This window comes from Dendrobium catenatum, unplaced genomic scaffold (genome assembly GCF_001605985.2).
Source record: "Dendrobium catenatum unplaced genomic scaffold, ASM160598v2 original_scaffold_254917, whole genome shotgun sequence".
In the NCBI taxonomy this organism is placed as follows: domain Eukaryota; kingdom Viridiplantae; phylum Streptophyta; class Magnoliopsida; order Asparagales; family Orchidaceae; genus Dendrobium; species Dendrobium catenatum.
Window position 1 is genome coordinate 375,960 of NW_021573316.1, and position 19,004 is coordinate 394,963.

At 35.9% G+C, this 19,004-nt stretch overlaps 1 protein-coding gene across 1 annotated transcript; it reads right to left on the minus strand.

The window, feature by feature from the left end:
- Positions 1 to 1,788: 1,788 nt before the first annotated feature.
- Positions 1,789 to 17,025, minus strand: LOC110103540 (zinc finger CCCH domain-containing protein 17). Its single transcript, XM_020832304.2, has 9 exons — positions 16,162 to 17,025; positions 15,962 to 16,057; positions 15,789 to 15,878; positions 15,594 to 15,695; positions 15,307 to 15,453; positions 13,467 to 13,586; positions 13,320 to 13,379; positions 2,140 to 2,237; positions 1,789 to 2,031 (listed from the first exon to the last, which is right to left on the minus strand). The coding sequence occupies exons 1-9, from the start codon at positions 16,621 to 16,623 to the stop codon at positions 1,890 to 1,892; spliced, it is 1,317 nt and encodes a 438-aa protein (XP_020687963.1). The 5' UTR covers positions 16,624 to 17,025; the 3' UTR covers positions 1,789 to 1,889.
- Positions 17,026 to 19,004: the final 1,979 nt, after the last annotated feature.

Consider the following 19,004-nt stretch of genomic DNA (forward strand, 5'->3'; position numbering starts at 1 on the left):
CAATAAATGTTTAAATATCTGAAATGAAATCAATCACATAAAAACTTAAAACTAAAAAAAAAAAAAAAATCATCCACCTCTCGCAACCGTTTGTCGAGGGTGATAAATTTGAAATTAATCTCAGCTCACAAAGAGCGAATGCATGTCGGGTGTATCACTTTGATTCATCCTCAAACAGTCTCTTGCCAACAGGGACGTGGCACGTGCCCTCTGATCGAGTGATTTTGCCGCAAAATGACACCATTATATTACGATCACGGCCAAAGCTCGTATGTTCCCTAAAGGCGTAAAACCCTTGAGCGATGGATCATATGATATATTTGATAGGCATAAAATCCTCTATCAGCTAAAGTGGATTCATATATATCCCCTTAAACAAACATCAACCCAGGTCTACAAGGTATTCTTGGATAAAACAACCCATGGCTGCCGACAAGATGTCTTCTATCAGGTTGGGCGACTACCTCCTCTGACTAAGTAGACCAGGGATAATGACAACCCGGGACGACGAAACCATGGGATCTTGATCGGGCTCGTCTTCATTCCCCCCACCACCAGTTTTAAGTTTATGGTAATAAACTATAAATTCCAAATTTTCATTTTCCAAATTCAAAATTTAAACCCTAAATTATTGCTATTATACGATAGGTTCATAACCTATGTGAACGCTTGAACGACTAGCCTTAATCGAAAGTTCTCTCTTGTTATCAGGAGGGGTAATTAACTATAGGAGCTTGCGTCTATAGGAAACCAGAACTCAGATCAAAAAATCCTCACAAAATGAAGGCGAAATCTCTAGGTAGTCTCTTATCTAAAACCAAATCTGCCTTTTGAAAATTCCCCCGGAACCTAATCTAGTTAAAACTCTCTATCGTCATCGTCACATAAACACTCAAAATAAAAATAGACAGATGATGCGGAGAGGCCGGGATCACACACATATCAAAATGGAATTTTCGGTGCCCACAATTTACAAAGCAAGACAAACCAACCATACTGGTCACTGAATTAGGAAACAAGTGGGCAAACAAGTTAAAAATTTTCAAATAAAGAAAATAAAGAAAATAAAAAAAATAAATAAAATAAAATAAAAAAGTGGGCAAACAAGTTAAAATTTTTCAAATAATTCTTCGGGCTTACAAGCTTTCCTAGACGCCGAGAAAAATAAAATAAAATCAAGAGGCGGGATTTGCTGGTAAACAGATAACTGCATTTATCTCCTTTAACAAAAAAAAAGGAAACTCAATAACATAGTTTTATGTTTTTTCATTTCAATGATAAAAATATTAATTTTTTTTTTAAATAACTGGTAATTTACAAAGCAAGACAAACCAACCATACTGGTCACTGAATTAGGAAACAAGCGGGCAAACAAGTTAAAGTTTTTCAAATATAAAAACTAAAAAAATAAAATAAAATAAGTGGGCAAACAAGTTAAAATTTTTCAAATATATTCTTCGGGCTTACAAGCTTTCCTAGACGCCGAGAAAAAAAAATAAAATAAAATAAAATCAAGAGGCGGGATTTGCTGGTAAACAGATACTGCATTTCCTTGCGTCTGTAGATAAGGAAGAAAGCCAGCAAACCAATTACAATGGATAACACAAATAAAATCTGCTGCCTTTGCATCTCTCCTCTATCAACATTCAAATGTTGATCATATATTCACGCACACAAAAAAAAGGAAAGAAAGAAACATATGAACACAAATGAGATGAATTATTCTTTGCGGATGCCGAACGCCATCCAAAGTCCAATAAAAATGCGCCACTTCATCTCTTATTCGATACTGAATGACATGGCTGCACTTGATTCGTCTCTGGACGGTAAGCTGTGTCCGGTGTCCGCAGAGAATAATCTCTCCACAAATGGGTTGATCTTGTTTCGTGTCAAGCAGCTGGAACCTCACTGGTCAACCACTTCCACACTCTGAGCTCGCCAGTTCCATCTCCAGTGAAGAATAGGCCACCAGGGCCAATCTGTATTGCTCTCACTTCTTCCTTAGCGAAAATCTTACCCCTCTCATTGAATCTGAAAAAAGGAGGAGAAAGTAAAGTTTAAATGTAAGTTGTAGGGTAAAATAATGATGGTTGAAGATGGCAAATGATCATAAAAAATAAAAATAAAAAAAATACTTACGATGGTAGGTCGTAAAGGCGAACAGTGTTGTCATTACAAGAGCAAAACAAAACTGGTTTGGCTTGTGCATCATGCATGCCGCACAATGCAAGCACACCCTGATACAGAAAAAAAAACTTCATCAGACAATTTATTACAGCTTAGGGTTTATCAGTGGGGGACAAGAAAAAAACTTTTAACGAAATAAAAACAAGTAGAGATCAGAAGAATCTAAATCTTAAAGGCTTCCAGGTACTCAGGAACAACTAAAGCATCGGTTTGGTTGGGACAACGAAGGACCTTATGACTACTACTAGAAAGTAGAAACTCGTATATTGGGGACCAAAAATAGCCTAAGAGCATCTCTAACCGAAAATCATATTTTTCACTCCGGAATGCAGTGAAACTCAAAAATGACGTGATTCATCACGAATCGAACTCCATTTTGTGGGCTTCTGCGAAGGTAACCGTCTTTCTCCTCTTTGGCGCGTTTCTTCGGCAAATCCGGTTGAGATAGAAAAATCACGTAGGTGAACAGTGTAATGCTACAAACAAATGGCGGCGGAAAATTTGGCGTTCGGCTGGAGCGACCGAACGATGCCATAGGCATGTTTGGCGTTCGGTTGGAGATGCCCTAAGACCATAATTCACTATTCATATCTGCATCATGTAAAATCTCCTATAAATACAGAATTGGATTGACGAAGCATGCGTTACATGATGGTCATCATGGCATCTAGAAGGATCAGAAGAGCATAGTTTTGATGAGGACGGCAATAATAACATTTAAAAAGTTTCTAATACCATAATTTGGATCAGGACCAACGAATAAGCTAACACCAAGAATAACTCTCATCATAAGCAGTCAAACACTGCACTTCATATTTTCAATTAGCAATCGAATAACACATGATGGGGCATGAAGGTTAAAAGATACCAAGATAACGTAACAAGACTGAGTGTGCATCATGCATGCCACACAAATCGTAGTTGATCCACCACAGTTTCTATCAACTATCAAATAACCCACTGCATGATGCCACTTGTGAGCTAAATGAATCATGGCACTATAGTTTGGATCAGGATCCACCACCATAACTTAATTCAGGCCAAGCTAACACCATGAATAAGATTCACAATAGGTTTACAGAGAAAATGAGACTTTTTATCCTGCCCTCAATTTTAAACGTAAAAGACAGATGGGCAGGAGGGTATTATCGAAACAAGCAAAGAAGAAGCGTGTGAACTGAAGAAAGAAGGCTAACTTAGCAACGAGCAAGCTCCCGTCGTCGTCGTTACTTTTGATCGCAGTAGATTTGGCCGAAAGCGCGCGAATGGAAGAAAGATGGATACCTTCGCAATGAGCAAGCTGTCGTCGTCGTTACTTACAATCACAATTGATTTGGCCGAAGAAGCTCATGAACATAAGAAAGATGGCTACCTTCACAACGAGCAAGCTCCCGTCATCGTCGTTACTTCCGATAGAACACACGAACGGCGAAGTGTGATTTCGTATTCGACATGAAGGAATGTCGTTGAAGGAGGCGAAGAAGTTATTCAGCTATTTGTACAAAACTCTACACGTCATGCGAAGGAGACGAAGTTGAAGAGAAAAGAACAGTGGAGAAGGGGTAAAGAAATTATGGATAATTATTAAAACTAAAAAATGTATATTTCTTAATAAATATAAGTTTAATACATTTTTTTTACAAAATTGAAATATCTAAAAAATTAGATTCATTAAATATTTTAATTAAAAAAGACTAAACTACCCTCATACTTAACACCATCAAATAAACCATTAGATGACAAGATTAAAAAAAGTCCCAATTGGAGGAGTTGAGGGACCAATTTTGTCCCTCAAAATAGTTTGGGACTATTTTAATCTCTAACAAAAAATTGGGGGATCATTTTAATCCTTTTCTAGAATGAAAAATTTGAATTTTTCATTTTATTTCTTTTTTTAATAGGACCAAAGGTTTCCTTCACCTAAGAGGGTATATCTTGCAAGAAAATGACTTGATTAAGAAGATATGTTGAGTATCATTCTTCGTTACATGAATAAATGGGGCCCTATTAAGAGTTCTGTTGTTACTCCAATTAGCAAAATCATGTGTTACCACTTCTAACCCCTTAACAATAAAGTGAACCTTTTGTATTAAACCTTAAGAGTGCCCGCACAATCAAATGCACTCAAATCAACATGTTAAATTCTAGTCGTCCCTTGCCCTTGGCCCTTAATCCTACGACCAGCATGGGCATAGCTGTCAATGGCGCAAAATAGCGCGCGCCATGGCGCACGGCGCACCTACGGCGTCATGTTCATGACGAGTAGCATGTGTTTAAAATAGCGCGCGCTATTTGCGCCATATGTGAGCCATGGCGCATTGCGCACGGCGCAAAATAGCGTGCCAAATTATTTTTTAAATTTTGGTATACTTATGAATATTTTTTATACCGCTCGGTACCGCTAGTTACATGCTCTGTACCGCTCGGTACAGCTCGGTACAACTAGGTACACGCTCGGTATCACTAGGTACACGCTCGGTATTGCTAAGTACATGCATGATACCGCTCGGTACTGCTCAGTACATGCTCGGTACTGCTCGGTACATGCTTGGTACTGCTCGGTACATGCTTTGTACCACTCGGTACAGCTCGGTATTGCTAAGTACAGGCATGATACCGCTCGGTGCAACTATATAAATGCTTGGTACCGCTCGGTACATGCTCGGTACCGCTTGTTATATGCTTTGTACAGCTCGGTACAGCTCGGTACACCTAGGTACACGCTCGGTACTGCTCCCTAATTTCCATACAAACGAACTTCAAAATTTCTCTTACAAATAAATTTTCTCGGTACACCTAGGTACATGCTTTGTACAGCTCGGTACATGCTCGGTACCGCTAGTTATATATGCTTTGTACAGCTCGGTACACCTAGGTACAGGTCGAACCCCACCAGGGGGCAAGCACCCCATTGGACCCCTGGCAGCCCCCATATTATGTTTCTTAGAAAATATTATGTTTCTTGGAAAATATTATGTTTCTTTTATCTAAATTTGTTTGCTTTTAGGTGATCATAAAATGTCAGATTCAGTTCTTATAGGATTATGAAGTAGCGGTACCGAGGGTGATGAAGAGGATTATGAAGTAGGAGACAATGATTCCCAATAGTAGATTAAATTCTTATTTGATCTTTAAAAAAAAAAGATTGTAGTATTTGAATTATGAGATATTTGAATGTTACTTAGTCGAACTTATATATGTTATGGTTGTCTTTTATTATTATGATAGCTTGTTTTTCATTTTTAATAATATTACATATTCATACTTATTATTTTATAATTTTTATATAGCTTGCGCTATGGTCAAAATAGCACGCGCCGCGTCGTGCACTATGCGTCATGGCTCCAAATGGACCTTTGCGCCATTCGCCGTTAACAGGTATGAGCATGGGGATACGTGGGAGGCTCACCTCGATCACACCGCTAAATCTCAACCGTCTCTTGGCCCTTGATCCCACAACCAACATGAGGATCCATGGGAGGCTCACATGGATCACACTGATCTCCTTCTATATTTGGGTGGCTGATTTAGGAATGATTATATTAAGACAATTATGTATGATTTTGTAGTTATTTGTTTCTTTATTAAGACATCTTGAATAGATTTATAAATAGGGATAGTTTAGCATAATAAAATTAAGCATTTTCTATCCCCAATTCTCTAAATTTAACCCAACATTTATCCTTCCAAGCTCTACCACTCCACTTTCAGCGGAACATTTTGCAATATCAACTCGCATTTTTTGCCTACTTTACTGCCCACACTTGAGTAGATAATCAAAGACATTGTATAAGCTAGCACAATAGGATTTTATCACAGAGCACTGATCAAGTTGTTAAATTCAGAATCATGCATAATTTACTTAATATAATCCTTCTTAAATCAGCCACCCAAATATGGAAGGAGATCGGCATGATCCAAGTGAGCCTCTCATGGATTCCCATCTTGGCCATGGGATCAAGTGTCAAGGGACGGCTGAGATTTAACAGTCCCCATCAAGCTGGGAAATATAAATCTGTCATTCCCATCTTGGTACTCAGTTCCAAAAAGATAAAATTATTGAGTTCCTTGGTTAGAATGTCTACAAGCTGATCTTTTGATGAGACATGGTAGATACATATAAGATTATTATCTAATTATTCATTTATGAAATTTATGTCCACTTCAATGTGCTTGATCCTGTCATGCTAAGCCGGATTGTGAGCTATAATGATTGATGATTTGTTGACGCAGTGTAACTTCATGGGTCCTTCCCGCTTGATCTTTGGTCTTCTAGAATCATCTTGATCTATAGTAGCTCACATATTCCCAATGCTATATCTATGTAATCTACTTATGTAGTAGACCTTGCCACCACACTCTGTTTCTTTCTCCTCCATATAACAAAGTTTTCTCCAATGAATGTGTAGTATCCTAAGATAGATCATCTATTCACTAGTGATCCTGTGTAATCTACATCAGAATATGCTACTGGGGTTATTCCAGTCTCTTATGAAGAAAATTTCTTTAGATTACCTTAAAGGTAGTGCAGTATTCTTTCTACATCCTGCATGTGAGTCTGCTTTGGATTTTGCATGAACTGGCTAACCATACTTACAACAAAGGTAATATCTGGTCTGGTCTGGTATAGGTAAGGTAGATCAATTTTCCCACAAGTCTCTGGTAAGCTCCCTTATCTACATATGGATCTTCTTTAGCTTCCCCCAATTTGAGATTTGGCTCTACTAGTGTTGGTGTCGATTTACAAACTAGTTTACATGTTTTTTTAAGAAGATTATTAATGTATTTCTGTTGTGAAATGAAGCTTCCTCCACTTGATTGGGCTACTTCAATTCTAAGAAAATATTTTAATATATCAAATTCTTTGATCTCAAACTCCTTGACAATACATTTACTTATAATCACTTTTTCCATTTTATCATTTCCCGTCAAGATGATATCATCCACAAAAACAAATAAAATTGTGACTCCACTTAAGTTCGAGTACTTGAAGAATAATGCATGGTTTCCTTGGTTTTGTTGATATCCATTGAGTAGCATAACTTTTGATAATCTTCCAAACCAAGCTCTAGGTGATTACTTTAGCCCATATATAGCCTTTTTTAACCTACACACTTTGTCACCTCCAAATTTTTCCTTGAATCTTGGTGGAATCTCCATAAATATTTCTTTTTCAAAGTCCCCGTGTATGAATGCATTTTCGACATCCAGTTGTTTCAGATGTCAGTTATAATTAGCTGCTAGTGAGAGCAAAATCCTCACAATGTTCATTTTGGACACAGGTGCAAAAGTTTTCTGGTAATTAATGTTGTACGTCTGAGAGTAACATTGCGCTACCAATCTTGTCTTATATCTTTTCAGTATACCATTAACTTTATATTTCACAGAGAACACTCATATGCAACCGACTGGTCAATTTCCTACTAGAAGGTCGATGATCTCCCGGGTATTGTTCTTCTCCATGGCCTGCATTTTATCTTTCAAGACACTTTTTTCAATTTTCACCTGATAAGGCCTGAAAAATATCATTAAGAATAAGAATATAATTTACTCTGACCAGAAAACTTATGTGAATGTGAGAAATTATGGAAGGATACAAAGTTGGTTATCGGATATATGGGAGGTTTTTTTGGTAGACTTGTATTTACCTCAATTTCAGGAGACGATTAAGATTATTGGATCTGCAATATAGTATAGTTTGGAGTTTTACATCTGGAATATACTTTTCTAGACCTCATGTGATTCATAATAGCTTTGTTCTCAGTTTTCATGGCTTTGATTTCAAGTTTAGGTTGATTAGTTTGAGGCGAAGCTGGAAGGTTAAGAGGGGCAGGCTCATTTTCTTCATCTTTCTCAGTTTCAGTCTCCCCCTGAAGATGAGGTATGGTGAGATAGGATTTTTATTTGTCAAAAGTAATGTATTGCTTGTTATGCATACTTCACTATATTGCTTGTTATGCTTTTCCAAAATAATTTCTTCTTTAAATATCTCATTCAGTAATTTCTCAACATAACATTTCAATCTTTCCTCAATGATTTTCATCTTTAGCCAAGATTCCTATTGTCTTCGCATTTAATGCATCTAGTTTGTTCAAAATCCCTTAGATCTCTTAGATAAGTTATTATGCATTTCTCATTTTCTACTTCCTTAGCACTAAACAATTTATATAGATCATCAAATATAGTGATGTTTACTTTACTCACTACTTTCTTTCAAAGATTTTTAACGTTCTAATGATCATTATAACCCTCAACACTATTTAATTTTTATGATCTTTTAAAATTGAATTTATTTTTTTTAATAAACTTATGCACATCCTCACTCCAAGTCTCCTTACCAAAGCATGATTAATTTTCAACTCTCCTTAAACTTCTACATTAATTCGCTTAATAGAACTAACTGCATCTTAATCTAAATAATTAAATATCATTTATGGAATCTAAGCATTTAATTGAAAATAACAAATAAAAAATCCCAATAACAATTAATATTTTAGACTACTAATCCAAATTCAAGCCCAAAAAACAACCATAAACTTCAAATATAACTCAAAAAAGAAATCAACCAAAATTCCTATTAAAAAGAGGAGAGAAAAAAGAAGAGTGACCGCCAATTTAAATTCAAGCCAATAACTAAGCAAAATCATAAGTTCTACTTAAAATAATGTATGCCAAGAAGAAATAATTTGAACAATTACATAAACATTATTATTGATCTTAAATAATAAATAAATTTATACTATTTGAACTACTTAACTCAGGTTTAGTGCAAATGATACAAAAAGAATGAACAATTACGTTTCCTGAGTATTAATATGAGGGGTTCATAAAAAAAATTTGATGAAAAAAACTATTTCAATGAACAATATACTGTACATGCACTACAGCTAGTCTTAACTAAATGCAGCCTCAAATAATGTGAAATTATAAAATTAGTCAGAGTAAGCTAGCACAAAAAGTATTTGTAATTCCTAACGTTGCATATCTACACATTAAACTAACACAATTAATAGTTGCTCTTCTCGAAGTTTCAAATAATATATCTATATTCATTTATAAATGGGTAAAGGATATTCACTTTGATATACAAACACAGCCCAACCTTACCTGAACCTAAGTTGAGCAAACACAACCGACATAATAGAGCATGTTAGTTTTCTGTTGGAAAAATGCACATTAGATTAGGATAGATCAAAAGTCAAGATTAAGGCTTCGTTTGGGACGGCTTTCTTACTGCTTCTTAAAGCAGCTTTCTAGTACAAAAATTAAATTTTTTGTACTAGAAAGCTGCTTTAAGAAGCAATAAAAAAGCCATCTCAAACGAACCCTAAATCATGATAGACCTCAAAAAGAATTTATTTTAATGAGATGTAGGACTACGTGTATAGGCAAATGTTGTGGATCAAAAAATTACACATGCATAGACAGAGCTTTGAAATTTATCAACTTCTTATGTTCTTAGCAAATATTTAAGCCAACAAGATGATAATTAAGATCAAGTAATCAATTACATAATAATATTAGGAGTACAAAATAATCAAATCAAATCTTATCATGCTAATGTGCAGTTTTCAAATAGAATCTCTAACTTAACAATTATAATAGTCACTATGAAAGATCCACTCACTCACACTCTCAATATGGTTTAAGTGGATAAGTCTTCATAACTAAATGATGCCATGATTGAGGAAGAGTTGAAGATATAGGGTTAGGAAAAGAGTTTACCGTTCTCGTGTTCTTGAAATTTGTTTCGTCATTTCTCAAATTGGCCGTCAAGTTGTTGGGATTTCTCCTTGCACTGAACAAGTCTTAATAATAAGTCAGACGTCGTGATGGAGGTAAGGGATGTGATGTAGCTGGCCAAGGGAGGAGGGCTCCCGTCTTCCTTCCTCAAGAGAAAGAACAAATTAGGGCAAACATTTTAGGAAGGAGTGAGGATATGTCCGGCCATCCAAGTGAGAGAAGAAGCATGATTTGTAATTTCAAATTTTGTGGATATATGGTAGTGGAGAAAACAATTAGGAAATCTGAAATTAATCTCAACAATTAGCAAAATCTGGAATTAATTTGGGAGGAATTGATTGGGAGGGAATTAATTGGAAGGAGCAAAAGGGTAAAGAGGGGAGAGAGGGGGGCAGCGGCTAGGGTGAGTGGGGGAGTTGATTTAGGGAATTGAGAGGTTTGCCAAACATAGAATATTATTTAAGGAGGGATTATGGCAAATCTCTATTTAATTTAAATTGGCATGATTGGGGTGGGGGGTTATTCTAAGATAATTCATCTTATTTTTAGGAAAGGAATTTCAAATTCAAATAAATTAAAATTTGAATTTAAAACCTTCCTAATTTAAGAGGCGTCAAATATTGAAAGGATCAATTTCTTGATTTGACATTGAGGGGGGGGACTTCCCTAAGATATTTCATTGTATTTTAGGAAAGGGATTTCAAATTCAAATAAATTAAAATCTGAATTGAAAATCTTAATTTAAGATGCGTCAAATATGAAAAACATCAATTTCTTGATTTAAAAGTGGGGGGGCAAGGGAAAGGGTGGTGGCCGGCGGTTAGGGAAAGAGGGGGGTGCCTACGGCTAGGGAAAGGAGCTAGGGGGCCAGTGGCTAGGGAAGAAAGCAAGTGAATTTGAGGTGGAAATGAACCTCGAGCTCAGACGCTTCCTGCAGTTGATGGGTAGTGCTTTGGCCTCACAACGGAACTTGCGATTCTCACAAGAACTCACAACTCTAAAAGAAAACAAAGTGCAGAATTTGTCTTTTCATTATAATCATCATCATCTCCAAAGAGGAGGAGAGGCCTATAAGTAGCCAAAATACAATGATACATCTATTAACAAAAGTGCCCCCCTGGGGTCACAAAAGCCTACTCCCTCAAGTGAGGGTAAAAACGAAAAAGTTACATAAATAAATCAAATACAATTAAAAACTAAAAAATAAAGTGATTCAATCATAGCCGTAAATCTTCGGTTCTTTCTCTGATAAATTTTCCACAGTCGGATGTCCTCATCATAATGTCAACACCAAATATCCGTTTACTTGCCAAAGGAACTGCACATCACCATAAAAGCACCTTGGAATATGCTTGTATAGGTTTCAAAATTGATCACCAAGGTTTCCAAGGACAAGGGAAAAGTCTATCATCAGAGCAATAAAAAACTGCTCAAAGGAGTAAAATATACCTATAGCAAAAAGGGCCTACCCGATGACATCTTGTGCGGATTTAGGGAGGGGTTGTGACTCAAAACCATACATATCACAATCGAGGCAACTACTAGTCCAGGCATACCCTCTAATTAAAACAATCGTATAATTTGTAAAACTATTTTTGACTGGATCATATTATTTGCTCCTAACTTCACATGAAGTAACAATTCCTAGTTAATCAATTTCAGCAGAATTTTCAGGCAGTGCCTCAACTGGCTTACATAAAACATGAGAATGTAAGAAGCTCAAAATCAATCACTTGTTGAATTCGTATTAAAATCTCTTATCATGGTTGAAATTTGACTAAGAATGCCATCAATCTGAAATGAGAAATATTTCAACCAAGCGAGTATAATTCACACATGGAAAAGCAGCAATGTGCCTTTTGACTTGAATAACATTGCATCGTTTCGCCTTCTAACTTGATGTCATGATCAATAACAAGCAAGTTATAGATGAGAAAATTTAGAAAGATGTTCAAATTTCAAAATCATTGTTCACCAAAAAAAAAAAATTACAACAATATTGAAACACCATCTAGCATCGATAATGACAAGTTTACTAACGTGAAAAAGAGAATACAATGTGCTTACAATTAAATATATCTCAAAATAACTTAACATATGATGAGATTGAGATTAGCACTGCAGTGTTGCCGAAACTTTCTTATGTAATCTTGAAACACCATCTAGCATCAATAATGACAAGTTTGCTAACTTGAAAAAGAGAATACAATTAGCTTACAATTAAATATATCTCACAATACCTTAAAACATGATGAGATTGAGATTAGCAATGCAGTGTTGCCAAAACTTTCTTATGTAACCAAAATTGCCTTTCAAGTTTTGCTTTACGTTCAGAAGTAGTAAATAATCAAAAAGCAGACATTTCTTCAAAGTTCTTGTAGTTTGAAAACTATGGCAACCACTAGGTATAAAAACAAAACAAATTAAAATCTATTTATTTTATATAAATTTTGGGGTATCTTTAAGAAGCTCCACGAAGCAACTCATAATAAGTTAGAAGATACTTTTCTTTATTTGGAGTTCAAATAGTAAACAAGGAGTTCAAATGGTCTATGTATACAGATAAGATACACCCTCCTATTCAAAAACGAGGCAAAAGCCGCCAATAATGGAACCACGAGAACTAATGTTGGGTTCTACATTTTCTGAGTATTAAAATTTGTTTAACACCACTGCAGAAAAAGTAGAATGCAGAATGTATTCATTTTCTAGTCTTAAGAGTCTTAAACAAGTAACATGTATTATAGTAACAGCCAAAAAGTTGTAAAAAAACCATAGCAGTTCATTCTCAAAATGACTACTAACACAACAAGCATTGTTTAAAGGCTGACAATAGAATACAAAATAATTGCTGCTTCAAAAACATGGTATTTCAATACAATAAAAAAACAAATCATCAGCAATGAGGGTTACTAATACGGCAGCATAAGGACTGGACCAGCCAGTCCAACAGGAGAGGGCGGAACCTGGAGCCAGGGAGATTCCGGCCCCCCTTGTGGGGCCCAGCAAAATAATAATTCATTCTATTAGGAGGGAAAATAAGAAGGGAATTAATTAGGGAAAGCTTTCCTAATTGACTTCAAATAGGAGAGGAAAAATATTAAGGAAAGAAGGTTGTTTTGGGGGGAATTAGGAGAGCTAACTTAGGGCTGATTCTAGGTTTTATATTCATTGTGTATGTTTTGATTTTTGTTGAAGTTTTTCTTTGGAAAGTTCCTAGCAGCACACTAGGTCTTGTGGGAAAGCCGATCTACTCTATAATTGTAGATCAGATGTATCTTATTTTCAAATTGAAGAAATAATACAAAATCAGCCACTGTTTGGGCATTCCTGCAATTTTCCTAGTGATTGTTTGCTGTTTTTACATTGCAGACGTATCAGATACTTACGTGTTCTTCTTGGTGCGTATATGTCACTTCCAGGTTACCACTTTCTGTAGCAACCCAAACCTGAAAGTATCATAGAGAAAATAAAGAATTGAGATGTTGCTTTTATGAAATACCAGAGCATTACTTTTCATATAAACAGAGGGTGACCTTTATTGTCTTATCTAGTGAACAGCTTAACAAAAATTGATCCCAACATAATACAGACATGACCACTGCTGTATGATCGGTCAGTGTCTGGATGCATTGTAGAGTTGAAAGGTCCCAAACCTAAGTACATGAAAAGCCCATAGTAAGAATATTTCTCCAGATAGCAGAAAAGAAACTCAAAAAAGTGACTAAACATTAGATTATGATAATTTCTAACAACAAGCAGAAAAATAAAGTAAGAACATCCTAAATGGATGTCATACAAATTTCTGTGCACTGCACATCTACAAGTCCACATGCCATATCTATGGATGATGCACGTTCACTTCTCATATATGGAATGGATGATGCATCAGAAATGGATCTAACATATCAGAGCCAAAGGACTGTCATTCAACCGAATATGTAAAAAGTGATCAACCATAATCTCACACCATGTCATGATAAAAAGCAATGGTAAAACTGATGAAAATGATTGTACTAAAAGTAATAAACGAAAGACAGAATATTTTTTCCCATATCAAGCATAAAAAATAGGAAGCCACTCTATACAACTATTAATAGAAACCAATAGAGAATGAAAATTCCTATGGGCAAGCTGCTAATCTTCAAATGTCACATAACAATAATTAAACGAAAGAACACTAAAATCCACATTACATCTTCTTGTAGGAAGAAGTATAGTAAAAGAGTCATGTTGCAAAGGCTGGTTTGATTTCCAGTGACCGACCAAAGAGGCACACTTACGGAATTACTTTGTACAAGCAATGGACAGTTATGATGAGGAAAATCCCGATATATTACTAAGTGATTTGAAACAAATTCAAACTTTGGCTTATATGGCAAGGCTATGCCACACTGTAATATATGAAAGTCACTGCTATTTTCACAAAGATTAATGAACATATGTACTCTTCAAAGTGATGAGTGGTGAGACTTCGAAAAAATTGGGTTTTGCTGAAGGAGAAGTAACTGTCCACACAAAGTAGGAATTTAGTGATGCATTCACCGCACAAATCAAAAATGTAGGATGGAAAGTTTGTTAAAAACAACCAACAGCAATGCACTACTAAACTAGGGCAAAAGTTTACTAACTAAACACCTAAAAGAATTTTACTTTCCCAAGTTCCACATTCAGGGTGTCATACTAAATGGGGCCTTGTAATGCATGGAAGTCAAAAGCATATTCTCAAAAGTTTCAAATTTTAATTTCTTCGAAACAATTCGCAAAAGACGTGTACAGCACCTAAACTGAACCCTCACATTTCATTAAGGAAAATTATCATGAAAAAATGAAGAATATTACATAATTCATATTTTATAATGTTTTCTGCAGCTAGAATTTAGTTTAGAATAAACTTTCAACATTTTATTTGCAGCTAAATTTAATTTTAAACTAAAAAAATAATCATATGTACAATTCAGTGTTACCGGCATGATCAGATTATATGGAAAGAATAAGATTGGCATCACAAGAAGGTGAACATTTTGTTTAAAATGAACTATAAAGTTTGCTAGGCTAATGAGATGCATACACAGATAGAACTGCCTGTGATTTTAAGTATGAATCAAGATGTTCCACAGTTAAATTATCCAAATATGGGTAAAATAAACACAAAATCATTTCTTCCAAGTAAACAGAGATTTATAGAAGTATGAGTTCTGACTGACAAAATCAGTTCTAAAAGATATTAGATAGCCTCATAAGAAGTGACAAAAGATGGTTTTCTGTTCATCAGGATACATTTCCCATGCATCCGGCCTCCTTAAAAGGTATCACTAATAGATCTTTACTTTTTTATTAGGGGCTAAGGTTTAGATTTGAAGTCACGAAACTCACTCTAACTGTATGATCCATAGAACCAGAGTAAAGTCTCATTGCTCCAACTACCATTGAAACAACAGGAAGCCGATGACCAACAAGAGATGCAGCCGGTTCAAAACAGTCCCCCACAGCTCTGAACCTCCATGCCAATATACGCCCGTCCTGGAAAAAAGAAAAAGAAAGAAGAGAAGCTATGATTCGTCATTTCTCTTTCCGAGACAAATAATAAGCAAGACCATAAGAAGTGCAAAGGAAATGTTCTAGATTAAAGAAATTACAGTCAGGAATACATGACAAGGTACCTGTGTTCCAGCAAATAACATCTCGTTACCGACTGACATAGCATAAACTTGTCCGGTAGGTCCACTGAGGCTTAGATCAGTAGTAGTTTGTGTGTTCCATGCCTGTTCAATTACCAGACAAAAAGATCCTCATTGGATTAGTCATGCAAAAAAAAAAAAAACTTAAATTACTTGAATTAAGCTAATTAATCCAACCTTAATGGCATTAGGAACTCCAACAAAAATCCATGGACCCTCACTGATCATGCAGCCAACCTCACCTCCCAAGTTAACTACCCCGATACACTATGAATAAAAAAAATGTTGAAATGTTTAATTTTCATATTGCAATATACAGATGATGGTGAGCAGCAGCAACTGTCAAGCACCTGCCCGGTCTGGCAATCCCAAACCCGAACTGTTTCGTCTTTGCTCCCTGTGTAAAGCTTATCAGACCCTGTTGGAAGGGCAATTCCAGTGACATCCTGAAAACGCAAGTTCATAGGATTAACCATAGAAACTAACCCAATACATTTAGCAAAGTGTGTATAATATGCTATGAGGGGTTGATCAGGGAAATGAAAATTACCTTTTGGTGTCCATTTAAGGGAGTCAAGAGAGAGATGCTGTCGCTAAGGAACCAAGAATGCAAAAACTTGCAACTCTCTCCATAAGAACAAGTCCCCGAGATAAAATAGTTGCAGATCTTATCCAGTGCCTTGCGCTGCGGTCTAACACCGCCAGCAGCACCCCCTCCACGGCCCTTGCCCCACCTTGAAGGAGGGCCAGAATTCCCGTTTGTGTGAGAATTCCTCCAAACGAATCCTTGAGGACGGAATCCCCTTTCATCCGCCCCAGCCGCCCGCTTGGCGCCACCATCAGAATGCTGCGGAAGCTCGCTGTGAAGAAAAGGACAAGGAAAGCGGCTGCACCTCCCCGCCCTCCAGTGAAAGCAGACCTTGCTGTTTCCTCGATCAGGCGCCGCCTGCGATGACCCAATTCTATTTTGAATCCTCCTATTTCCGTACCTCTCTACCGCCTCGATGTCCATAAATGCGTACGAGAAAGAATCGATAAAATAGACGATGTTGCAATAACCCTAGACCGCAGAAAGAAACCCTAGCGTTTGAGCTGGTGACAAGAGAAGCTAACAGGTGGCAGCCTGGAAATCTTGCAGAAGAGAAGATGCATCGATAGCAGATCAGACAAAATTATACGAATCAAAGCCTCCCTCTCCTCCTACCTCGAATAGTATTTGCAAGGAAGAATCAGTTTTGATTGTTTGCAGACTAGCAAGAGATTATATGTTAGAGAGAGAGCGTTGGCCGTGTGGAGAAAGAGAGAGACAGGAGAGAGAAGAGAGAGGGATGAAGGGAAGAAGCAGATTTGATCGAAGCGATCGAAAGAAAAATCCAAGCTCGGAGCATATGATATCAAATATATATAGACTTTCCAATTTGGATGCTGGAGAAGACGGCCCTTCGAAGCTGCCCGCCGCTACAGATTTGATCGTATTATTCAGGAAAAAAAAAAGAATAATTAACAACCGTTGGATTGTTAAAAACTTCGTGCACCTCCATTATCGTGTTTGATGATCATTGCAATGTCACACAAATAACCAGATCCAAAGGCTACAATTTATCTTTGTTACAACTACACAAAGTTATTACGTCCAGACAAAAAATCGAAAAATTTGAACAAATATCGAGCAATACCCCGAGTGCTCGGTATCGAGCACCCAAGTGATGTGATGTTTTGTTATTAGTCTCTGGACGCCTTCAGTGTGCGGACACAATAATTACTCTACAACTACACAAAGCTGCCCGCCACTAACGAACTATAGAGTTATCTTTGGACTCTAATGAAAATATGATGTATAGACTAGCATATTACTAGGTATTACTGTGTATTTATGTGTATAACTATGTATTGATATGTATTAGTTGTGCATTACACGTCATATTTTCATTGGAGTCCGAATTTTACTCTATGTCCACTTTTCGTACGTAATAATTTTTCTGTGCTAAGATATGCATTATGAAAGAATCAGAATTCTAAATTTTGAGAGTTCAAAAATATTATAACTACTTTTATTTATGTAAACTTATCATAAGATTTTAATAATACTTCTTTTTGGACATTTAGAGCAATTAAGGCAAATCAATACACACATCATATATATGAGTTTCGAGTTCAAAACCTCTTGATTGATAGTCAAAGCCCTCAACCAATATATAAAAATGAGCCACATATTTTTATAAAACCCGAAAAAAATTGTCATTCTATTAATTACAAATAAAGCATTTATTTTGCTTATAAAATTAAGTCAATTTAATTGGTCAAGCTTATATTAAGATTTTCCTTGAATTTGAATTGGTTAGACTAGCTCGCCAACCAATTTGGTCGAGAAAAACAAGAACTTTTAAACACATGTGGAGAGAGGTATATTGCATTGACTTTCATTTGAAATTGGACATTGAGCGATGCAAAATCCACATTATATTGACGAATTATTTGAGTCATTCACGTCAAAATGATGAATCAGTTATTAAGTATCCCTAACCAGTTGGATTAATGAGTACACTGCCACCACCAACAATGCTAATGCATGTAATCGCCTGATGCACGCCCTAAAAAACGCTTACTTTTGTCAAGATTTATATTAGACTTCATGGTCTCTAATCCTCTTCTCAATATATATATAAAACAAACGTACAACAAATAATATATGGAAGAAAACTTAATGCTTCAACACACTTTCAACTTCCACCGCAAAATTTATCTATATATATTATATTGCATCAACATTTTCTCTGATTGTGGGAGTCGGTGATGGTAAACACCAATAAAATCATTAAAATTGAATAGGCCCTATAAATCTTTCCTCTATTATTTTCCACGTAAAAATGTAAGTCTTACATGATTTTTATCTTTGCATGTTTGATCTTCATAAAATGTTAATACATAAAGCTCTTTTTTTACTGCTAATTTGGAACCCTTAGAACTACCAAAACTTGACGAGTTATTGATGACAAACAAACAAACAACAACATCAAATCTTTATCCCACTACACAAGATCAACTACATCAACTTTTTTTTCTTTTATTGCATTATTTTTAAGAGTCAAATTCATACTTAAATCTAATAAAACAAAACATTTCGAAAGAGGAAACAAGTATGGTTGTTAAAGATGATCTTTGTGCTCACTATTAATCTTCAAAAAAGCCCTCGAAGGATATAAAAGATGAGGTTTTTTGGTAAAAATGGTAATCAGGGGCAGGCAGAAGGTTTCTTGTGAAGGAGAACACATCAAATGGCTTCAAGAGATAACCCACATTTCACTCACTTGTTCTTCAATACAAGCATAGCAAATTTTATATAGATTTAGGGCTCCAATACATGCCTAAAATATCTTAAAGTTCATAAGACTT

What these genes read in the sequence shown, in the direction of transcription:
- LOC110103540 (XM_020832304.2), bottom strand. Translation starts at nt 16,623, where the DNA reads ATGGACATCGAGGCGGTAGAGAGGTACGGAAATAGGAGGATTCAAAAT. An exon ending in ATACGCACCAAGAAGAACAC is followed by an intron (nt 2,238 to 13,319) that starts GTAAGTATCTGA and finishes TTTCTGTATCAG; the next exon opens with GGTGTGCTTGCATTGTGCGG. An exon ending in CGCCTTTACGACCTACCATC is followed by an intron (nt 2,032 to 2,139) that starts GTAAGTATTTTT and finishes TCCTTTTTTCAG; the next exon opens with ATTCAATGAGAGGGGTAAGA.